The 24,676-nt window shown below is 35.2% G+C and overlaps 2 protein-coding genes and 1 non-coding gene across 4 annotated transcripts; 2 read left to right on the top strand and 1 right to left on the bottom strand.

Moving 5' to 3' along the window:
* Positions 1-73, bottom strand: TRNAR-CCG. The gene has a single exon. It is a non-coding gene; the product is annotated as a tRNA-Arg (tRNA).
* A 60-nt stretch (positions 74-133) lies between these two features.
* LOC107870289 lies at positions 134-6,460 on the top strand. Of its 2 annotated transcripts, none has more exons than XM_016716774.2 (10): positions 134-365; positions 1,701-1,797; positions 1,903-2,007; positions 2,116-2,193; positions 2,477-2,532; positions 2,941-2,998; positions 3,763-3,885; positions 4,103-4,198; positions 5,183-5,254; positions 6,189-6,460. In XM_016716774.2, the coding sequence occupies exons 1-10, from the start codon at positions 244-246 to the stop codon at positions 6,249-6,251; spliced, it is 870 nt and encodes a 289-aa protein (XP_016572260.2). In that variant the 5' UTR covers positions 134-243; the 3' UTR covers positions 6,252-6,460. The 2 variants fall into 2 exon arrangements, with proteins under 2 accessions (XP_016572260.2, XP_016572259.2); XM_016716773.2 differs by having other exon boundaries at positions 138-365; positions 1,686-1,797.
* Positions 6,461-8,859: 2,399 nt separating this feature from the next.
* On the top strand, positions 8,860-19,037 carry LOC107870288 (cell division cycle 5-like protein). The gene is made up of 4 exons (XM_016716771.2): positions 8,860-9,258; positions 14,665-16,353; positions 17,079-17,360; positions 17,647-19,037. Exons 1-4 carry the CDS (start codon positions 9,082-9,084, stop codon positions 18,829-18,831), a joined length of 3,333 nt encoding a protein of 1,110 aa, XP_016572257.2. The 5' UTR covers positions 8,860-9,081; the 3' UTR covers positions 18,832-19,037.
* Positions 19,038-24,676: the final 5,639 nt, after the last annotated feature.

Raw genomic sequence — 24,676 nt, 5'->3', positions numbered from 1 at the left:
CGTTCACGGTGGGACTCGAACCCACAATCTCCCGCTCCGGAGGCGAGCGCCTTATCCATTAGGCCACGCGAACTCATTGATATCAGACATTTCCCAAATATATTACTATATGGTTAACAATGGTCTGTATCAACTGCAGAACACCAAATGGCTTAGCTTTCTGCTAAGACTTTAGGAGAAAAAAACCTAGGCTAATCAATCCCCTTTGCAGAGAAGAAGAAAGAGTTGTTGATAGCTCAAAAAATGGTACTTACAATATCATCAAACTCAGTTCAGTTTCCACATACTACTACTCTTTTTTCTCCACACAATTTCCATCTCAAAACTCCCATTCCACCTTCTAATTTATCTTTTTCTTTATTCAGGTAAATTCATAAGTCTCCATAGTACAATGTTATAATCTTGTTTTCTTGTTATTATCATGCCCATTTCCTATTAACAATTCATTTCTTTTTTTGGGTGGGGTGGAGTGGGGTGTTGGAATTGCTGAAACTTCAATTGGGGTTTTGTAAAATGTTGGATAAGATAAGAAAGTTGGAATTTTTATGTTAGTGAAATTGAGAAATGTAGGGATATGGATAATAAATATAAATGAACTTTGCTAATTAGAGATTGACGTCCGTTGCTGGTGGGAGGTGCCAGATATTTCGTGGATTTTGTCGAGGCAGGGGCGGACCTAAGGTCAATGCAAATTAGGTATAATTATAGAAAAAATGTATTTAAATTGGTATAAGACATAGAAAAACACTCAGTAAACCAAGAATATAGATGGGTGTTTTAGTTTCCAGGCGGAGCTTTAAAGCTTTTAGCGTCAATATGTGTGTTCAGACCTCCCGGGCATCCATGACCACTAAATCCTGGGTCCGCCACTGAGTTGAGGTGCACGAAAGATGACCCGAACTATAAAACTAGAGATTGACGTGTAATTGGTTGATTGATGGTAACTGTAAAATGACAATGTGGGGGAGTGTTGGGATATAAAAGTTGCAGCCTTTTTAAGTTTTAGCTACTTGATTATGATTGCATGTCCTCCTTTAGAGATTGATGTTTAGTTGATTGATCATAACTGTGAAGTGGCTATATATTCTGGACTATTTGGCTAGAAAGAAATAACACTTGTTTTGATGGGCAAAAAGACCTTTTTTTTTTATAACCGTGGTGTCCGGGCTAGCTTTCTCGCACCTTGACTAATTCCACGGAATACTTGACACCTCCCACCAGCAACAAATATTAGGTAAACAGATATCAGGTAACTCTGTCCACCAAGGCTAGAACAGATGGGAAGCTCCACTGGGATTTGAACATGAGACCTCATGGTTTTTAACCCACTTCATTGACCACTAGGCCACACCCTTGGGTGCGGCAAAAAGACCCCACTCCAGAGTTAAAAACAAGTGTTGACAAAATTTGTTTTGTTGTTGTAGAAGTAGTTTCATTGATAACATAGATCAGTATATGGATTTCCTGGAGTTGCTAAGGAGATGTTGTAACATAATTGACTGTATGGATGAATCTTCCCAGCAGTCTTGTGTAACTCTTGGTACTTTCGTGGTACTTCCGTCAATGAACCTTTACCTTATCCCAAAAAAAAGGCAATGGGGGGAGTGTTGGAGATCAAAGTTGCAGCTTTTTAACTGTTTGATTGTGATTGCATTTCCTACTTTTAGCATCTGACTGTTGATCAGGCATGAATACATCAGGTTTTCTGTAAAATCCCAACTAAATAAGAGGGTGGTCTGTGCTGCTGCTTCAGCTGCTGGAAGTTCTAGTTCCAGCGATGACTCAAATCCTTATGAGGTAATTTAGAGTCATCTCATTTGAACATGAGAAATGCCTGTAAAGTTCAGCTCCTAGTGTGGTGTTTGTGTTTGCTGTCATTTGTGCTAAGCTATTCATGTACAGGTTCTGGGTGTAAGCCCTATTGAGGGTTTTGACATGGTTAAGGCAGCATATGCAAGAAGACGGAAGGATGCTGAGAAGAGGGGTGATGAAGCAGCTCTTGCACAAGTAGTTTATGCTTGGCAATCTCTCTCCAACTCATTTTCCTTCTCCTTATGTATGATTGTTGTTAGGAGTGAGCACTCAAAGCAAGCTTTGTTAATTTTCTTGTTTCAGTTGGAAAAGGCTTATGACAAGATCATGATGTCACAGTTAACAAAAAGGAAGAAAGGTGTCACCTTTGGCTCTTTTAAGGTACTTTTTTTTTGTTTTAAAGCGAGCTAAAATCCTAGTAAATTAAAGTTCTGGCTATGTTTGGCCGCTATGCTTGATTAAGATCCTTTTAGCCATTTCAATTTTTTGCTTTTTTGCTGTCACATATTTTCTCCACCTTTCACTATATGAAAATAGAATTGCTCTTCTATACCTGAAATAACTGCAAGGTTTATCTACGTAATTGCATTTACGATGTTTTGTTTGTCTAAGATTTAGCTGGCAGATGCTGATTTCTCTTATAAGTTTATTATTTTTAATTCAGGTATCTAAAGAGATACGATATGCTGATAAGCAGCCTATTGTGCCATGGGGTCCACGGTGCGTTTTTTGCCAATAATGCTTTCATGATAATAGCTCTCTGAAATTGGATAATTCTCTTGCTTACAGCTATACGTAATTGACACTTGTTTTAGTGATTTAGCAGTTAGTATAGATTCCACTTGTTGAATTTAGTTGGCTGTTATTAACACATACATGCTACATGCATTTACATCTTTACCACTCATATAGGTAAATGCTTTACCGACTCAACCAAAACTATTTTGTACGCAAACATTTCAGTATGCTATTAGTTTCTCTTCTCCTTCTACTCCTTGTCCCTCGAAGTATCCTTGCTTCACATTTATTAGTAGGAAATCTTATGCAGCAGATTCTGTGATTTATTTTACCCTTTTCAGGTATAAATGTTATTTGTTTTGTTTAACTTTATCATCACTATGCTTTCAGGTTCACCAAATCTGATGACAAAGATATAAAAATCAACTTGGCAATTGCAGCTGTATTTGTAAGTTGCAATCTATTCTTCCATCCAATGTGGTTATCATGTTTGGCTTTTAAGATGCTAGTTTACAAATTGTTGTAGTTTGAGGTCTTTTTAGGGTTACATAAAATTGTCAAATGTTGAAGGGGAGCCTTGGAGTAACTGGTAAAGTTGTTGTCATGTGATCAGGAAGTCACGGGTTCAAGCCTTGGAAACAACCTCTTGCAAAAATGCAAGGTAAGGCTGCGTACAATACACCCTTGTAGTGGGGCCCTTCTCTGAACCTTGCGCATAGCGGGAGCTTTAGCGCATCGGGCTGCCCTTTTTATAAAATTGTCAAATGTGGTCTTTGAAGTTTTAATTGAACGATTTATACAAATCAAATATAATTATGCATTATTATTCAGATACGGGAAACACTATATAAAGTAACCAATCATCAGGAAGAACTGAATCAATGATTCTTTAGTGCCCAACATTTTGTGCTTGAAGGTTCCGCCTTGCTTGAGCTGAACCTCATTTGTTTTAAGGCTTCAATTTCTTCGGCAATATTCTCTGTTTCTAAATACTTAATAGCAAAAAAAGATTCTGTTTTGCAACGAGCAATGCTTCATAAGTGCAAGATAAGTACATAACAGAAGTAATCTGCCTTGCCAGGAAAAAGAAAAAGATAAAGAGAAATAATTTGTTGATCATTGTCGCCACTCTGTTAAATGCAGTTTCCATTCTTGATTTAACGAAATTTTAATCTCCGTGCTCTTAATGGTACTATGTATCAACTTTTGCAGATAGCTTGGGTTTTTATAAAGCGTAGTGCTGAGTGGAAGCCTTTACAGTTTTTGGCCTTCGTCTTTGTATATAGGATATTTGAGAAATTAAAAGCATTTGAGCCTCCAACTTCGACGTTTACAGTAAGTATACATAAAATAACATTTGCTGTATTTTGCTTTTCTTCTGCTACTGAATGCAATTGTATCTCCCAACTTGTCCATCATTACTGTGAAATTTACATGAATTTTTACATTTCTTTCTCATATTTTGCCATGGATAACAGAAATTTTCTGGATTTTGATGTTATTGTACATACTGCATTTAAAGTTCATTCATCTTTTTTCTGGGCTTCTTCAGGAGGAAGGTGAAGATGAAGGACGGATGATGAGGATGGGGAAAAGACTGCTTCGTTCTCTGGCATTGGTTTTTGGTTGTATAGCTATTGCATCCTTGGTATGTTTTCTGTTAGAGTAATATAACCTGACTGTTCAATTTTGAATTTCAAAGTACGGTTCTTCATACATGAACTTCTGATAATAAATATATGTCAACATATATATGCAGATGAGAGTTCGAATTTAGCTTCATTTCGTCTTTTACCTTCAATTTTTCATGGCATCAATATCTTTTTTCTATGAAGTTTTTTATGGCATTAATATCTTCTATTGGTGTTGTATATGACGGACAAGTTCAGTATTAGATTTATTTGACACATTGGATTTCCACGTTATTGTCCCAATTTTTTTTGCTTTTATGTTGCTCCAGACCACTCTTTTGTTAATCGCGTCTAAGATATATGCAAATGATATTGTTCTTGCTGGTCTTTCTACAAATTTCAGTGTGCATACAAATCAATGTGGGCTTTCCTATAACAAGGAGTAATTGAATATAATATAGTTTTGTTGCTCAGCTGACTAGATCTGTTCTTTTCTGCTATTTGAAACATTAGATGCTTCTTTTTCTTTAATAAAGGAAACCGTAGATGATTTTGTGTACTAATTACTTCCACACAATTGATTAGATCTCAGCATTTGCTTCTTCTAAACGATTAGTTAATAGAGTTGTTATAAGAAGTTTGTCCAGCAATGCTCAAAAGGCGTTAAGAGAACTAACTGTTAATCAAGTTGCTGAAATCGGACAAAAGTTTGTCATGAATGTACATTTTGGAGATAGCTTTGTGGCAAAACCTTCTTCACTGTGTCTTCTTGCTCGATTTGTAACATCTTGCTTATTGGCGAACACTTGAGCAGATATTAACTGATTTACAAACGAAAAATGCCTGCGTTGAGTAATATAATAAGTGTGTACAAAAATGTGTTGGTCCATCCATAAAATCAGTCGAAAGAATCTGTTTTTTGTTTTCTGAATCATCTCTCATCTTGGAATATATCACATATTTGTTGTCTTTTATTAAATTCTCATCATTCGTCTGTACAGGGATATACTGGTCTCCTCAATTTTATCGAGTATGCTGGTGGTTTCATACCTGTCGTTCTGTACAACAATCAGGTAAGAGAAGATCTTCCCACTGCAATCTTAACCACCGTTGCTAAAAAAAAGGCTTCACTTAAGATAGATAGGATAACAATGTTTTGACTTTTATCCATTTTGGGAATCATCTTCTTTCGGCATTTAAGAATGATATTTCTCTGAATAGTTATGACTGCTCTTCATCCTATGAATAGCTAAAGCAAAATTGCATTCGGTTAGTATTACCCTAAAACGAATGAAGGCTATGAGATCTCAGCGTCGCCAGAGGAGGAGGTTGGATTGAATTTACTCTCATATATGCCATCAATTATATTTTCTATTTGCCACCTATTCTTTCTTTAAGGTCCAAAAAATGCGAACATCAAAAAAATTTTCCCTTCAGAACATGTCAATACCATACCAAACCGGACCCTTCTGTGTTTTTAACAATCTTTCTTTCGTAGGGAGCCTTCTGCGTTTGCCCTCCTGAATATGCTCTTTTCTGTGCATCGTGATGCTTGCTTCTGTATACTTGTGCTAGTGTTATACTGTCGAGATAGTCAGGTTGTTCATAAGGTCCTCTTTTACTTGTGCTAGCGTTATACAGTCAAGATATTCAGGTTGTTGCTAAGGTCCTCTTTTATCTCCATTCGACAACAACAATATACTCAGTGTGTACTTGTGCTAGCGTTATACAGTTGAGATATTCAGGTTGTTCATAAGGTCCTCTTTTATCTCCATTCGACAACAACAATATACTCTGTGTAGTCCCACAAAGAGGGGTCCGGGGAGAATACAATGTACGCATCATACCCCTTCCTTAGAGGTAGAGAGACCGTTCACAAGGTCCTCTTTTTATCTCCACTGGACATGATTAGGAAAATGAATATGCATTCATTCATCCATTACCATGATTATAACAACCTCAGTTTATACAATGCTTATTATCGATGGTACTGAATCTTTTGCGCAGGAATTGCTTGTAACCGGATTTACTGCCGTCATGCTTCACATCATGGCATCGTATTACAGATAGTCTGACTACCTTCTACACTCGAAGAAGTAGAGATGCAGTTGCCTCGAGTTAGCTGTCAAATTTTGTAATTCTATTTGTTTCCAGAAATTTGCCTTGTTTTTGTCTATAGGATTGAAGATGCTAGAATTAAACAAGCCCACTTAACTTCTCAAAATTGATGGATTTTAAGATGGAAATATAAATGATAGTGAGGAGAAAAGTTTAGTTTATGTGATTTCTGTTTGTTTTGTGTAGGGCGAGACACGCATTCAGAATTTAAGCTTTAAGGTTCTTAGCATTGAACACATTCTATTTTCAACGTACTGGATTCATATGAACTCGATATTGCTTAGATATGCACACTTGTCTTGCAAAAAAGTTAGTATTTGTCTTGAGAGGTAGAAAAACAAAGATCAACACAAAATACGGATAAAAGTGCACATAACCCTTGAAATATCGCCAAAATTGGCAATCATCTCAATCTGACCATTTTTTAAAAGTCTTTTACACAAGTGGTTATGCTTTGCACAATATCTTAAATGGCTAAATTATAAAAGATTTAACACAAAATAGGGGCAGAAGTGCAATAACCCTTGAAATATCCCCAAAATTGGCAATAATCTCAATCTGACCATTTTCTTAAGCCTTTTATACAAGTGATTATGCTTTGCACAATATCTAAATGGCTAAATTGTAAATATCAGTTTACCTTGGAAATGAATAATATTGAATTTTTTATCCAACTTGCTTGATGAATATAAAAATTTAAGGTATAGTCAAAATTTGAAGCTTTTTCAATGGAACAAAAAATCAAAAGTTTAGTACACTGTACAAATACCTTTACACAACTCGTAAATAATCCGTGCACTATCGATTTGATTTATTGATTTTTGATTTGTAAACATGCTAAATCGATAACTGAATCAATAAGATATTCATTATCGATTTTGGTTAATCGATTTTGATCTTTATTGGTTCGATTTTCAATGCGAAAATACTCCCTGAATATTTCTTTATTTTCTCTTAGTTTCATTTACACTATTTTTCGTGTATAAAATCTACACAAATTAAAAAAACTACGACATCAACTATAAATATAAAAGATAATAAGGTATGTATATAGAATCTAAAGCCACGAGTATATAAGTGTGAATAAAAATATAATTTTAATATAGTCTTATTGGATTATCGGTTTAACCATTAACTAAAGGGAAAAGGACACTGTGTAACACTTTTTAAAACAAATAGTCAAGTTTGAGATTTTGCCAAAAGGTAATCAGTTGGATAAAATATTTTCACTTTATAGTCATTTCCTAATTTGGATCACTTTGGCCATGTAGTTCATATACAGTCCATATACCATATTGATAGAATCCATATACAATACTGATATAATTTTCAACTTGGGTCATTCGGCCCTTTTAAAAATATTTCAATATTTTCTTTTGCAATAAATTTTTTAACTGAAAAATATTCTATTTTTTTAATTGTTTAGAAATAATAATTAAATGTAATTATATAAAAATGGTATAATTGTTACATGGTATATGCATCTATATAAGATATATGTATAGAAATTGTATAGTTCTATCAAATATGTATATGTATAAAATATATATAAAAAAAATTATAGAAAGTATATAAAAATTATATATTGTTGTATAAAATGTATATAAGAAAAAAGTACAATTATTGTATAGATTGTGTATCGAAACTGTATAATTTTCATATAGAATATTTATAAGATATGTATAGAGACTGTATAGAAGGTGTGTAGAAATGGTATAGAACAACCCAGGAAATTGAAATGGTTAGAAAGTGAAATTTAAATTTCATGGCTATTTTCGTGGAAATAGTTTAATTTGAAGTGTCGTTTCTGTCCTTTCCCATTAACTAAAATCGAATCAATAGACCAACAAAAATATTTACAAAATAGTGACTCAATACTAATAAATCAATAACATTTTATCGATTGATTGAATCGAATTTTGCACACCCAAATCATCCTCGTAAAGTGGCAACCGTAATATCCCACGCAAACAATCCTTGTTTGAACGCAATATTTTATTACTATAACAAAACAACATAATGAATGTAATTTCACAAGTGAGGTTAAAAAAGAATAGAGTGTACACATATCTTATCCCAAAACAAGATATTGAATATAATTGCACGAGCGAGGTCGAAAAAAGATAGAATATACACATTTGTTATCTCTACTCTACCTTGGAAAGTATAAAGACCATCTTCGAAAGACCCTCTCACTTGGTACTCAAAATTTTATTACAACAAAAATAAACACATTAAATGTAATTTCATAAGTAAAGTAAAAAAGAAATAGAGTATGCACACCTTAATCTTACCTCTACTCTACCTCAAAAAGACCCTCAACTCAGAACTAAAAATTTTATTATAACAAAATATTATATTAAATTTAATTTCACAAGTGAAATAAAAAAACCAGTGTACACATATCTTATCACTACACTAACTCAAAAAAAAGTATAAAACTGTCTCCAAAACACCCTCGAGTTGAAACTCAAAATTTTATTAATGGGCCAAAACTAGCCCGCTAAGCCCATCCGAAAATATCCAAATCCAAATACAAGTCGAATTTGGTACTCATTGAATGGCAATACAAATCTCTATCAAACTTCTCGCTAAACCAAATTCCAAAATCTCCTCATCGGAGAAAAAAATCGCCGCCGCGGCCTAAACCCTCGCCGCCGTAATCCACCGGAAATCCGTAAATCTCCGGTGCAAGCTCAAATCCCGAGGCAATTTTTTTCAAAACCCTAGATTTTATTTCTTCGAGTCTCCGCAAGGAGGCTTGTAAAAAAGTAAAGCAAAGATGAGGATTATGATAAAAGGAGGAGTATGGAAGAACACGGAGGACGAGATTTTGAAAGCGGCGGTAATGAAGTATGGGAAGAATCAATGGGCTCGTATTTCGTCTTTGCTTGTTCGTAAATCGGCGAAACAATGTAAAGCTCGCTGGTATGAATGGCTTGATCCTTCAATTAAGAAGGTATGTAATTGTTTCTTATTGAATTAACTTTGTGTAGTAATCTTTGTATAAGTTAGTAGTGTAAGTTATACGATATGTGGTAGGTAGTTAGGATGGTAATTGTTTTTTATTGAATCAACTCTGTGTAGTAATCTTTGTATAAGATAAGAAATTGAAAGATTTCGTTGAAATTGTTCGTTTGGAGATTTCCCGAAAAGCTAATCATAGGTTCTTCTCTCCATCAGAACAATAGGGTCGTTATGCTCATTACTAGAATTGTGTCCGCAATGGAATTTTCTATCGAAGGAGCGCTACTAATAGAACAGCGAGAAGGAACTTATTCATGTATTGATTTTGTATAAGTTATACGATGTTTGGTAGGTAGTTAGGATATATATTCTTCATGTATGCACTCAAGGTGCAGTCTAGTGTTACTTGATATCTTTTGCTGGTGGGAGGTGGAAGGTATCTCGTGGATTTAGTTGAGGTGTGAGAAAGCCTTGTTAGACGTCACCTTTATTAGGAAAAAGTTATTCATGTATTGGTTTTAGTATACATTATACGATGTTTGGTAGGTAGTTAGGAAATAAGTTCTTCATGTATGCACTCAAGGTGCAGTCTAGTGTTCCTTGATATCTTTTGTTGGTGAGAGGTGAAAGGTATCCCGTGGATTTAGTTGAGGTGGGGAAAGATGTCTTAGACACCACCTTTCTTTCAAAAAAAGTTATTCATGTGTTGGTTTTTGTATATGTTATACTATGTTTGGCAACTATTTGGGAAATAAGTTATTCATGTATTATTTTTGTATAAGTTATACGATGTTTGGTTGGTAGTTAGGATTTAAGTTCTTCGTCTATGCACTCAAGGTGCAGTCTAGTGTTACTTGACATCTTTTGCTAATGGGAGGTGGGAGGTGGAGGGTATCTCGTGGATTTAGTTGAGGTGCGGGAAAGCTGACAGAGACACCACCTTTATTTAAAAAAAAGTTATTCATGTATTGGTTTTTGTATACGTTATACAGTGTTTGGTAGCTAGTTAGGAAATAAGTTATTCGTGTATTGATTTTTGTTTTAAGTTATACGTTGCTTGGTAGCTAGTTAGGAAATACGTCATTCATGTATAAAATTAATTATGATGTTTGGTTTGCAATTTAGAAACATGCATAACTAATATATGTATAAGTTACGAGGGAATTTGTGTATTATCTTATGCAGGGTAGAAGATGGAATAGCTACATGCATAACTAAAACCTATATAATTCTAACTAGCTATCAAACAACCCCTAGGAAATAAGTTATTCATGTATCAATTAATACATTGTGTGGTTTGCAATTTAGAAACCCGCATAACTAATACATGTATAAGTTATGAGGAATTGGTGTATTAGCTTATGCGTGGAAGATGGAATAACTAATATCTACCTAAGCAAAATACTTGCATTACTCATATGTGCATAGTTCTAACCAGCTACCAAGTGACTCCTTATTTTTTTTGGTTGGTTTTAAAAAATGTCATGTGAAAATTGTTTTTGTTTGGTATTTTTGTTGTGGAGAATGTTTCATCTTTGGAGCATTTTTTATTAAATTAACCTTGTTTTTGTGTTATGTGTTGTTATTGTTTGTTCATTAATTTTGAAAAATGTTAGTAATGTGAAATTGTAAGCCAAGGGTTTTATTGAAAACAATCTCTCTCTTGTATGAGATAGGATGAAGGTCTGCGTACACTCTACCATCTCCAGACCCCACTTGCGTGATTACACTGGGTATGTTGTAGTTAATGGGAAATTTGTATTTGATTGGCAAGTAATCTGTGTTATATGCTGTTAAAGCTCATTAATTTTGAAAAAATGTGAAAATTTGATCTAAGGGTTTATTGGAAATAGTTTCTCTACCTTTGCGAGATAGGGTTAATGTTTGCGTAAACTCTGTCCTCCCCAGACCTCACTGTGTGGAGCTATAATGGATATGTTGTTGTTACTGTGAAATTTTGAGTCGAGTATTAGAAACAAGCTCTCTTATTCGTAGGTAGGCTAAGGTCTGCGTACTCTCTATCCTCTCCAAACTCACTGTGTGGTATTATACTAGATATGTTGTTGCTAAAGTGAAATTTTGAGTCTGAGTGTTCATCGGAAATAACCTCTCTACGTCCGCAAGATAGGGGTAGAGTTTGCATACACTCTTTTTTTTTAAAACCGTGGTGTTCGGGCCAATTTGCACACCTCAATTAATTTCACAGGATACCTGCCACCTCAGCAGTTACCAAGTAACTTTGTCCACCCAGGCTAGAACAGATGGGAAGAAATCACATAGTGTTTGTCTCGATTGGGAATTGAACCTGAGATCTCATGGTGCTCAAATCCACTTCGTTGAACCACTAGGCCACACTTGGGTGCAGGTTTGCATACACTATCGTCCCAGATTCCACTATGTGGAACTATATTGGGTATGTTGTTGTTGATGTGAAATTTCTTTTTGATTGGTAATTTTTTTGTGTTATATGCTGGTAAGTTTTGTTCATTAATTTTTGAAAAAAAAAAAGAAATTAATGTGAATTTTGGAGAAGAGGGTTTATCAAAAATCACCTCTCTAACTTCTCTAACTCCGCGATATAGGAATATGGTCTGCGTACGCTCTACCCTCCCTAGACACCATTATGTGGAACTATACTGGGTATGTTGTTGAGTTAATATGAAATTTGATTTTGATTGGTAATTTTTTTTGTGTTATATGTTGTTGATGTTTGTTCATTAATTTGAGAAATGTTTATGTGAAATTTTGAGTTGAGGTTTTTATTGCAAACAACCTCTCTACCTCGAGGTAGGTGTAAGATCTATGTACGCTTTACTCTCCCCAGGCCCCACTATGTGGTATTATACTGGGTTTGCTGTTGTTGATGTGATTTATTATTGATTGGTGAATTTTCTGTGTTATAAGCTGTTAATGTTTGTTCACTTATTCTGAAAAATGTTAATGTGAGAGCCGAGGGTTTATTGGATACAACCTTTCTCCTTCACGAGGTAGGGTTAAGGTCTGTGTATATTCTCCCCTCCCTACACCCCAGTTTGTGGAACTGTACTGGGTATGTTGTTGTTGTTGATGTGGAAGTTGATTTTGATTGGTAATTTTTCGGTATCATATGCTATTACTGCTTTTTCATTTTAATTTTGAGAAATGTGAATATGAAATTGTGAGCCGAGGGTTTATTTTAAACAACCTCTCTTCCTTCATGAGGTGGGGAGGTAGGGTTTAGGTCCTGCTTACAATCTACCCTTCCTAAATTCCACTATGTGGGACTATATTTCAGTTGTTGTTGTTGTTAATGTGAAATTTATTTTTGACTGGTAATTTTTCTGTGGAGAGTGTTTCATCTTTGGAGTTCTACTTCTGGTGCAATTTTCAATGTTTCATAGGATATAGAAGTAGGTGACATATGCTCATAGTACCAGCTGCAGGATAGGTACGAGGATAGGCTTTGAGTGTTTTTGTGTATTAGATTTTGATAAATCAGTGTTCGAGTGCGACTTGTGGGTTTACATTGGGTATGTTTTTTTTTATGTAATGTTCAAGTGCCAAGGTAGGGGTTTTAGGTCTGTGTACACTCTACCCTCCAAACCCCACTTGTGGGATTACACTGGGTATGTTTTTGTAATATTCAAGTGTTGATTCAGAGAGTGTTACGAAGTGTGTGTTAGAGTTGTCTGAGGAGGAAACTAGTCAGTGTGTAAGTTATTTCCCCCCAAATTGAGTAAAATAGTTAACTTTCTCCACTGTCCCTGATAACCAAATATTTAACATTCTTGGTTTTTGGTTCTTTGTTCTTGCTTAGTTTAATGCGCCTTTCCATTTAACTTTTTAATGTGTGGTACCATTATTATTTGTTGAACGAGAAAAGTTTTGTTTTTTGAGCATACAATGGGTTTGCCCCAGTTTGTTTTTGGTTTATTTACTGGCATACCAGATCTGCTCTGGAGCATTTTACAATGTAGGGTAGGGTATAAAGTAGATGACATATGCTCATAGTGCAACCTGCAGGATAGAGTATAAGGATAGTGATTTTAATGTTCTTTGTGTATGAAATTTAAATCAATGTTCTCAAATGTTGATTCAAAAGAGAGTTACGATTACAGAAGCGAATCTGAAATTTCTATAAGATGGGTGCACTATTAAAGAATGGAGAAAGAAAATGCATCAAGTGGAAATTGATCCTTGTACCTCTAGGTAAATAACTTAGTTTTCAACCAAGTGTACAACTAAGCCTTTTTGTAACATGGGTGCCAGAAGGTAATACTCCCTCCGTTTAAAAAAGAATGACCTACTTTGACTTGGCACAAAGTTTAAGAAAATAAAGAAGACTTTTAATTCTTGTGGCCTTAAATTAAAGTTGTGTCAAATGTACCAAAATGTCTTTTAATCTTGTGGTCTAAACATGCCACGTGTAAAGTTGAAATTAAAGTATGGGAAAAGACATCGTTTCCACCCCAAACTATACCCGAAAAGTCGAAGCCACACCTAAACTATACTAGTGACCTATTACACATCTAAACTATAAAAAAGTGAAACTATTTACACACTGTCAGGCTACCACCACTTGCATGTGGTGTAGTGTTTTACACGCGCTGCCACGTCAGCACCACGTCAGTAAAAAGTATCATTTTGTTATAGTTAAGGTGTGTAATAGGTCACTTATATAGTTTAGGTGTGGATTCGACTTTTTGACTATAGTTTAGGGTGGAAATGATGCCTTTTCCTTTAATTTTTTTAGCTGTTTACTTTTGTTATTTTTAATAGGCTGGACGCGCCTAAAATAAGTGTAATACACGTGCCTTAGAATGGGGGTCGCGAGGAGGTAATAATATCACTTTTATATAGTTAAGGTGTGTAATAGGTCACTTATATAATTTAGGTGTGGCTTAGACTTTTCTTGTATAGTATGAGGGAGTATTAGATCAATTCTAGAAAATATATATATAAAATACCTAGTTATGCAGAAAGATCACGGGTTCACGTGCACCATAAACTACTTGCTAAATTCGCCCCTCCTAATTGCGAAGTGCTTGTTAGAAATGTCCGAGAAGGAAACTAGTTAATGTGGAAGTTATTTTCCCCGAAATTGAGTAAAATATGTAACATTCTTGCTCCTCTCTTGCTCCACGAGGTAGTGTATGGTCTGCGTACGCTCTACCTTCCCCAGACCCATTTTGGATTTAACTGCGTTTGTTTGTTTTTTTTTTTTTTTTTTTTATATGTTGTTGTTGTTTACTGTCGTAGAAGATCTGAAACTAGTTTCTGTGCGGAGATTTCTGTGGCGTTTTTTTCGAACTTTTCTGTTATTTCGTTTATTCGTTTATCAGTGGCATCAGACTGTCAGTAGGAACATGTATCTCATCTTAGCCACTTATTGATTCAATTTGCTGCTATTTTCTTCCAGACTGAATGGACTAGAGAGGAGGATGAGAAACTACTTCACCTTGCAAAGCTCCTGCCCACTCAATGGAGGACAATTGCTCCAATTGTTGGTCGTACACCATCCCAGTGCCTTGAACGTTATGAGAAGCTTCTCGATGCAGCATGCACCAAGGATGAGAACTATGATCCTAATGATGATCCAAGAAAATTGAAGCCTGGAGAGATTGATCCTAACCCGGAATCCAAGCCTGCTCGGCCTGACCCTGTTGATATGGATGAGGACGAGAAAGAAATGCTTTCTGAAGCACGAGCTCGGTTGGCCAACACAAGAGGCAAAAAGGCTAAAAGGAAAGCCAGAGAAAAGCAGCTTGAAGAGGCGCGAAGGCTTGCTTCTTTACAGAAGAGGAGAGAACTGAAGGCTGCTGGAATAGATGTCCGTCAAAGGAAGAGAAAAAGGCGAGGTATTGATTACAATGCTGAAATCCCCTTTGAAAAGAAGCCTCCTCCAGGCTTCTATGATGTTACTGAGGAAGATCGTCCAGTTGATCAACCCAAGTTTCCAACTACCATTGAGGAACTAGAAGGTGAGAGGAGAGTTGATAAGGAAGCTCGCCTAAGAAAGCAGGATATTGCGAGGAACAAAATTGCAGAAAGGCAGGATGCCCCTACATCCATATTGCATGCGAATAAACTTAATGATCCAGAAGCAGTGAGGAGGAGGTCGAAACTGAATCTTCCTGCACCACAGATTCCAGACCATGAATTAGAGGCCATAGCAAAGATAGGTATTGCCAGCGATTTAATAGGGGGCGATGAACTGTCCGAAGGAAATTCCGCAACGCGTGCTCTTCTTGCAAACTATGCCCAGACACCACAACATGCAATGACTCCTATGAGAACACCTCAAAGAACCCCTTCAACTAAGCAAGATGCCATCATGATGGAGGCAGAAAATCAGCGAAGATTGACTCAATCTCAGACACCATTACTCGGAGGGGATAATCCTCTGTTGCACCCCTCAGATTTCTCGGGAGTCACTCCTAAGAAAAGGGAAGTGCAAACACCAAATCCACTTTTAACTCCTTCAGCAACTCCTGGAGCCACGGGCCTTACTCCTAGAATTGGCATGACGCCGTCCAGGGATTCTTATGGCATGACACCCAAAGGAACCCCTAGGGATGAGCTACGCATTAATGAAGAAATGGACAATAATGCTAAATTTGGGCAATTTAATTCAAAAAAAGAATTACTTTCTGGTTTGAGAGGCCTTCCTCAGCCCAAGAACGAGTACCAGATAGTCGTCCAACAACCTCCTGAAGAAAATGAAGAACCAGAAGAGAAGATTGAAGAAGACATGTCTGATAGGATTGCTAGGGAGAAGGCTGAAGAAGAAGCAAGGCAACAAGCTTTACTCCGGAAAAGGTCAAAAGTATTGCAAAGGGAGCTCCCTAGACCTCCTATTGCTTCACTAGATCTAATTAGAAGATCCTTAATGAGGTCTGATGAAGAAGACAAGAGCTCCTTTGTTCCTTTTACACTAATTGAGCAGGCTGATGAAATGATTAGAAAAGAACTTGTGTCGTTGCTGGAACATGATAATACCAAGTATCCTCTAGATGAAAAAGCAGAGAAGGAGAAGAAAAAGGGGGTCAAGCGAAAAGCGGTTGCTGAACCTGCTATTGAGGATTTTGAGGAAGATGAACTAAAAGAGGTATGCTTATGTTACAGAAAGAAAAAAAGGATTTCCTCTACCCTTCTTGTCAATTTATTTTTTCCTTACCTGATTTGCAGCGTTTAGGTATAAAAAATGAGTACGCAAAATCCCAAGTGAACTTGTACTTTTGAGCGAAAGAGTTTCAAATGCATGTAAGACATGAGAGTTAAGTGTCACATTAATACTAGAAAAGAAAAATTGTTGTCTAAAGTGCCATAGTATAAAGAATTCGGAAGTTGCTTTTTAACATTACATATAAACTTTTTCTATAATTGATATCTGAAATCATTTGTACAATTGCTGATAATATTCCTGAACTTTGGCTGCAAGAATTGAAGATCACCAATGCTATATTCCTCTAGTTGTATTTAATTGTATGTAGTTTATATATATATATATGTACTTCACCCAACACAAGCTAGCTTACATGCTCTACTTTATGAACCCTACTACACTCATGACATAATACGTGGTGTACCAGCTTTGTCTTTTTAGAATTTTTTGTCACTAGGATGATTTAACTGAATTTGGTCATTTGAGTCTCTACTTCAAATCTTTAGTTAAGTCACCAAAAAATGGCAGGTGTTAATATTTCCTTGTCCCTTTTTTACCGTGTGCTAATAGATGTACCCTTTTCATTACCAAATTCGTGTACTTTTTTTGGGAGTTTGTATGATTTTATCTTGAGCTACCACTTAAATAACTAACTCCGCTTTGTGCAGGCTGATGAATTGATCAAAGATGAAGCTCAGTTTCTTCGTGTAGCAATGGGACATGAGAATGAATCTCTTGATGACTTTGTCCAAGCACATGAAACAACTTTGAATGATATCATGTACTTTCCTACCCGGAATGCTTATGGTCTCTCAAGTGTTGCTGGAAACATGGAAAAGCTGGCTGCTTTGCAGAATGAGTTTGAGAATGTGAAGAAGAAAATGGATGATGATACTAAGAAAGCAACAAAACTTGAACAAAAGATCAAAGTTCTCACTAATGGATATCAGGTATGATTTAGTGGTTTATTTATTTGTTTAATCTGAATTAGCTGCCACTTCCTGTACAATTTGTTGTTTATTTACTTCATTTGATGAGAGGTTTATTGTAAGACATAGTTAGACATCACTTTTGCAACCAGACAGTTTTCTGGTTCTTACACTGGATCATGTTTGGCTACCCTAGTTTTTGTTTGTTTTTCTTTTTTCACTATGTTGAGAGTTGAGACGTTAGCTATAATAAATTTAAAAACTATAAGTTACAGCTAACTTTTCTGTATTTACTGTGGATGAGCAGATGCGAGCTGGAAAACTTTGGTCAGAGATAGAGTCAACCTTCAAGAAAATGGACACAGCTGGGACAGAGCTTGAATGCTTCCGAGCATTACAAAAACAAGAGCAGCTAGCAGCAACCCACAGGATCAACAATATGTGGGAAGAAGTTCAGAAGCAAAAAGAGTTCGAGCGTACTTTACAGAAAAGGTACGGTGACCTCGTAGCAGAAAAGCAAAAGATCCAGCAACTCATGGATGGGCATAGAATACAAGCTCAAATTCAGGAAGAAATTGCAGCAAAAAATCTTGCTCTTGAGTTGGCCAAAGCAGAAATGGCAGAAAAGGATCGTGCCCTTGAGTTGGCCAAAGCAGAAATGGCTGAAAAGGAGAGTGCTCTTGAGTTGGCCAAAGCAGAATTGGCAGAAAAGGAGAGTGTACCCTCTGCTGGTGATGTGGAACCTTCAGGTACTGGCCAGTGCTCCAATACAGAGGAAATTTCTGCTTCTGCCTCTCATGTACCAATAGAAGCTGATGTGCATGTGGAGCCTTCAGGTACCGGTCAGTACTCTAATCCAGAGGAAAATCATGCTTCTGCCTCTGATGTACAATCAGCTCCAATTGAAGCTGATTATGTGCCTGTGGAGCCTTCAGGCACCTCTAATGCAGAGGAAAATTCTGCTTCTATTGAAGATGATTATGTGCTTGTGGAGCCTTCAGCTACATCTAATGCAGTGGAAAATTCTGCTTCTATTGAAGCTGATGATGTGCATGTAGAGCCGTCAGGGTACGGCCAGTGCCCCATTGCAGAAGAAACTTCTGCTTCTGTCTCCCATGATGTAGCTCCTCTAGACGTTGAGGGACAGGTGAAAACGGGTTGTGTTTCCGCAATGGATGTTGAAGCCACAAGTGACCATGTACCTATGGAGGGTCAGCAAAACCTAGTAGAAGAGAGTAATATGGATGTTACTAAAACAGAAGACTCTGGAGCAGTAGCAGGTGACGCGGATGTTCCTAAAACAGAAGACTCTGGACTAGTAGCAGGTGACACGGACGTTTTTAAAACAGAAGACTCTGGAGTAGCAGCAGGTGACGCGGATGTTCCTAAAACAGAAGACTCGAGAGTAGTAGCAGGTGACGCGGATGTTCCTAAAACAGAAGACTCGGGAGTAGTCACATGTGATGAGGAGGCTAATGCCGGAAAGTTGTAAGGTTCTATTAAGAAAATGGTTGGTGGTTTACTAGTTTATTTGTAATCCTATTCTCATACATTTTTGGAACCAAGTTTTGCTTCATTTCGAGAATATCTTGTATGTTTGGATGAAAATTTGAAATTGTCAAAATTTGAACTGTGGTTTAGCTGCTGCCCATGCTGGTATTTGCAAAATAATGAAATGCATTAGCCTACTCTTTCCAATTTTTCTAGAAAACTAACTCTTTAGGTCCTTCACTGACTGTTATCCCACATTGAGGGTGGAATAACAATCCCGGGAGAACTTATAGTGGCATAACTTGTTCCCAACCAAACAAGCGCTCATTTACGTATGTTCTTTGCACCAGTTTGCACATACCAATGAAATTTTTGTTGTGAAAATAGCTTCTAATAGCAATTGATTTGGGTCCTTTCCCAACTTTCAAATGACATGTATGTTCTTAAAGATTAGAAATTTGTATAAACATTAAGGGCATCTTCTCGCTGTAATGACAACATCCAAAGTTGTATAAACATTAGATTAGATTAGATCTATGGCAAGTCGAATGAAGCAAGAGGAGAAAATAAGATTTAAGGTGATATATCTCTCTTTGAACAAGCATTCTGTTAAACTTATTTAGTTGTTGATTGTGTTACTGGATACACTTATTGGTGGAGATATTAGGTATTTGTTAAACTTATTTAGTTCTTACACTTATTGGTGGAGAGATATTAGGTATTTGTTAAACTTATTTAGTTCTTATTGATTGTGTTACTCGATGCATGTATTGGTGGAAACATATTTGGTATTTGGTGGAATAGTTGAGGACTTGAGGTGAAGAGGAGGTAGTAGGTTGTTGGTATAGTTACTCGATATTTATACTGGTTGAAGGTACATAGTAATAAGTATTCAGGTAAAGGGTAGGTAGGAGATATTTATACTGGTTGAAGGTATAGAGTAATAAGTATTCAGGTAAAGGTGAGGTAGGAGATAGTAAGCAGAGTTGCTCAACATCTGTAATGGCTAAGAAATAGCAGGTATGTAGTGAAATAGCCGAGGTGACAGATAGTAAGCAGAGTTGCTCAACATCTGTAATAGCTAAGAAATGGCAGATATCTAGTGAAATAGCCGAGGTGACGAAGAGTACAAGCTTAGGTTATGACGAGATAATAGCTGTCCAATAGAATAGTTATGATGTGCCCAAAATGACAATGTGACGAGCCCAAGCTCGTCCAAAGGCTTAGTGAAAACAATTAATATTATGTTTTGAAAATGACTCAAGAATCTATCCCACTTAATTGAATCAAATGAAACAAAGACATGAACGAAGGGCCACATACAAAGTGTTTGTGACTAATCTATCCAAAAGAAAAGACAAACCAAAAAAGAAAATGTCATAAACTATGAGCAATATATAAATAATATAAAGCAAGAAATTGATACATATAAGAAAAATATGGGATACAATACTTATTTATTGGTTTCTACTGTGTTATAGTATCTTTGCACCAAAAATAAAACCACCCGTTTGTAAAATATACAGAAATCCATTGGATACAAATATTAAACAATACATTAAGACGATATATGTATGTTAAAATTCATTAGATGAAACATCCACTAAATTTCGGTGGTATAGCCACGTATAGTGAAAGATGACCAATTGAACATTCTTCATAAAAAATTACATAGTATATAAAGAAAATTAGAAGTATATTGGTCATAAATTATTTTTCATACGCATATATTAGTTTTTAAACATCTTTAATGAAACATCTGATTTTGCATTGTGCTTACTGATATAGTGGATGTAAAAATAACATACATCTGACGCATAACTATTTTGCCACTAAATTATCGCCAGAAAATCACCATATCCATTGCCAAAAATCACAATAATCATCATTTCTTCATCATAAAAATGCAACAAATATTTTTTTTTTCTACCCCAAAAAAAGAAGAAGAATTCCATTGAAAAATTGGCGTAAGAGTGTTAATTCTCGTTGGAAGTGAATGATTGTGAGATAAATAATGAGACAAGGGAGCACTCAGACGATTCAATCAAAAAAAATTAACAGAAAAGGACAAGACAAAGATTGATATCTACATTAAAATCAATTGATTTGTGATGATAGAAAAGAAAAACGCATCGACCATATTTTAAAAAATATACAAATAAAAAAATGGGAATTTCTTGTGGAGATTTATAGATTAAAAAGAATAAAAACTTAAGTTGGAATTGAATAATTAAATATAAAGATCATTTCTAATTATTGCTAGTTTGAGAAAATTATTTGACTGTATTTTACTCCCTTGTTATTTTTTAAAGTGTTATATTTTAAAATAATTATAAATGTAGAAAAATTATGTATATGATAGCATACCGATACGTGTATTTGTGAATTTAAAAATTATAACTTGTCTCTTCCTATCGATGTTTCAATCGGCCTTGAAAAATTAATATTGTTTCGCCAGAAAATCACCATTTACATATTGTTTGAAAATAAATATATTGAATTCAATTAATTATATTGCACAATATAATAAACTATATTTGATTTTTTGCAAACCATTTGATCAATTCTTCCCCTGTTCTGCTTGACCTAATTCTAGGATGACCTCTCAATGATTTTCCTATCTTACTCTCCTATTTTTTTTCCTTCAACTATGTACCCGGTTAAATTTCATAAATTTTAAACAAGAAAGTTAAAAAACACATACATAAATACGAAAATAAGAGTCAATTGGTTGAAATATTGCGTAAGAGAAAACTTTCAACAACATATTCATTACTTATCTCAATAAAATTAGTGGTTCAAAAAATGTAGGTTTATACAGTCATAAAGTGCCCCTTTCGAAAGGTGGTAATGGTTCATCCGAAAAGGTGTATCCTTTGGAAGAGTCATGTTTGTTACATTGTGTCTTTAGATACAACTATCCGAACAATGTGTCTTTTTCTTAAAATGTTGTGTCCCTCTATTTTCCATTCACACCAATTGAATCCAACAGGAAGCCCTTCTATTTATAGAAAAAATTTACTCCTAGTTTCTATCTATAAGACAGATACTTTAAATAATCCTGATAGATATCAACTAAATCTTGATAGATTTTATCTATATAAACATTCACTATAATGTAAATATATTTATAACATATCTAAGTTTTTGGGAAGTATTATTTTTGTACAGAAATGCTTATTTTTAGAAAAGATTTTTTTTTAATTTTATAATAAGTGTTTTTAGGGAGTAACATAAACTGTTTTTAGTAGTATAATTTTACCATTATGTTTAGTATATATATCTTCATTATCTCTCTCTCAGTCCATCCTTTTTACGTTCTTAATAAGTAATGCCATATTTAAGACAACTTTTACAATTATTCTCTTGTGATAATATAAATAGAATTATATTACAATGTCAATCTAGAGGAAGATGATTTGACAATTTTATCACCAACTGCATCAGATGTCTACAAGGAAAAAAAGTATCCGCATGTGAATTTCACTAGATCTGAGCATGCTACCTATCATTAGGTTAGTGAAGTTTTATTTTATCCACGAGCACCGCGCTGGCTGAGGCAACATATAAGAACTATTTCCACGTAATGCATGAACGGAGCCATCTATATCAAAGGGTTATCATATATGCATTCATGGTCGGAAAATTATGTTGTGTATATAGACTAAATGTTAGCTGTTATTTGTGTTTACTTAATTTTGCACACTCTTATTATAAATTTTTAAAAAAAATTACATACTTTTTATTAAACTCCTGACTCTGCCATTAACTTAATGGAGAACAATATCCACGGAACACACCATAGCTTTTCGTATAGAACTGAAATTGACTAAAAATATTATCAATATTGTTAATGGAATGTTCCAGACGATATTTTTATTTCTAAGTTACAATAAGTAGATCGAGAGTTTATTAAATTCTTTATTTTCAAAAAAGAGAAATATTTGGGAGCCTTGGAGTAACTGATAATGTTACTGCAATGTGATCAGGAGGTCACGGGTTCAAGCCTTGAAAGCAGTCTCTGGCAGAAATGCAAGGTAATATTGCGTACAATACACCCTTATGGTGGAGCCTTTCTCCGAACACCGCGCATAGCGATAGCTTTATTGCACCGGACTGTCCTTTTTTATATTCTCATGTAACTCTCACAAATAAAGAAAAAAAAAAACACATGAAATATAGTCCATCAAAAACTAAATTTTATGCCTTTGAAAATGACACAGAATCTTGAATCTTTGTCCATTTAATTTGAATCAAATGAAAAAAAGACATGAATTTGTGACTAACCATTCCAAAAGAAAAGAAAAAGAAAAAAAGAAAGAAGTCTTCGAGCTGAAATAAATTTCTACTTCCGAATTTAATAAAGCTTCCATCAGGCATGGAATCCTGATAAAGAACTGAATTATTAGGATTTATTGTACAGAATCATACATTATATTTCTACAAGATTAAATAATTAAATGTAAATATCACTTAAAATGATAATTTGGTTGATGATATAGTTACACGATGTTTATACAGGTGGAAGGTAGTAATAAGGGGTTGTTTGGTTGGAAAGTAAATTATTTCGAAATTATTAATTTTGGCATTAACTATTTCAGACATAGTTATTTCATCCTCAAGGAGAGATAAGAAAAATGCTACAATTTCGGAATAACTAATCCCGAGATGAGTTATTCTATGCATTTTGTACCAACCAAACATGGTATAAGCTCCTCTTCTAAATTAATCCCGAGATTAGTTATCCTTATTCTTCCTACGTCAAACTATCAAAGGTAGTAGATATTATTGGAATAGGTGACAGGGAGGCAGGAGGTAGTAAGTCGAGTTACTCAATATCTGTATGAAATAAAGAGGTAGTAGGTTTCCAATGGAATAATTATGGTGAGATATTAAAGAGGTAGCTCGGTGCACTAAAGTTTCTGTTATGAGCGGGGTCTAAAGAAGGACCCAACCACAAAGGATTAACATACGCAACCATCTTGCATTTCTGCAAGAGACTGTTTCATTGCTTGAACGCGTGACCTCCTGATCACATGTCAACAACTTTATCGATTATTCTAAGACTCTCCTTCAATAAAATACAGATCGAGATGTACTTGCCAAGGCTCGAACTCGAGAGCTCCGCTTCCCTCCTAGTTAACTTAATAACTATTTAAATTAATTCTTCTCGTATCATACTGAAAACTAATCTTATATTATTATGCCTTTGAAAATGACTTGAGAATCTAGCCCACTTGATTGAGTCAAATGAAAAAGGACACCAATGATAGAGCCATATACAAAGTGTTCAAGACTAATCAATCCAAAAGAAAAAAAACAAATTAAACAAAAAGAAAAAGAAAAGTTTTCCAAAAAAAATAAATATTTAGTGGACAAGAAAGTCCTCACACCAAAAAAACAAACACGTCACTACATACGTGACTAATTTTTTTGGACTAAACTTTCTTCATCTATTGGACTTGTCAATGGGAGTTTTACCAACTTCATTTGATGTCATTGTATGCGTGGTGATGTATTGGATCTATGTTGCTCGGATTCTTCAGTGTCTTTTTGAAGGATCCGATACGAGTGCGATAATATTTTTAAAGAGTCCGAGTAACTTAGTACTTGCATATTGATCGTACAGATAACATAACTTGTGTTCGAGAGATAGTTTTCCATACACTAATAAGGAATGTACGAATTCTCGAGAAACGAGAAGTTGTGGTGGTCCCTTCGAATCGCCCGAATCCCATGAATGAATCAAAAGTTGAATCTATATTGAGTTTCTCACTCAAACCGTCCCAACGTCTGACACTAAATTATTTCACCATCAGATTAATGTCGCCAGAAAATCACAATTT

Source organism: Capsicum annuum, chromosome 5, assembly GCF_002878395.1.
Source record: "Capsicum annuum cultivar UCD-10X-F1 chromosome 5, UCD10Xv1.1, whole genome shotgun sequence".
In the NCBI taxonomy this organism is placed as follows: Eukaryota; Viridiplantae; Streptophyta; class Magnoliopsida; order Solanales; family Solanaceae; genus Capsicum; species Capsicum annuum.
This window is presented reverse-complemented; position numbering and strand designations above follow the sequence as displayed.

Bases quoted from the DNA above. Each gene is read 5' to 3' on its own strand.
- LOC107870289 (XM_016716773.2), top strand. From the start codon at position 244: ATGGTACTTACAATATCATCAAACTCAGTTCAGTTTCCACATACTACT. The intron at 3,886-4,102 runs GTAAGTATACAT...GGGCTTCTTCAG, and splicing joins CTCCAACTTCGACGTTTACA to GAGGAAGGTGAAGATGAAGG. The intron at 4,199-5,182 runs GTATGTTTTCTG...TCGTCTGTACAG, and splicing joins GTATAGCTATTGCATCCTTG to GGATATACTGGTCTCCTCAA.
- LOC107870288 (XM_016716771.2), top strand. From the start codon at position 9,082: ATGAGGATTATGATAAAAGGAGGAGTATGGAAGAACACGGAGGACGAG. The intron at 9,259-14,664 runs GTATGTAATTGT...ATTTTCTTCCAG, and splicing joins TTGATCCTTCAATTAAGAAG to ACTGAATGGACTAGAGAGGA. The intron at 16,354-17,078 runs GTATGCTTATGT...CGCTTTGTGCAG, and splicing joins AGGAAGATGAACTAAAAGAG to GCTGATGAATTGATCAAAGA.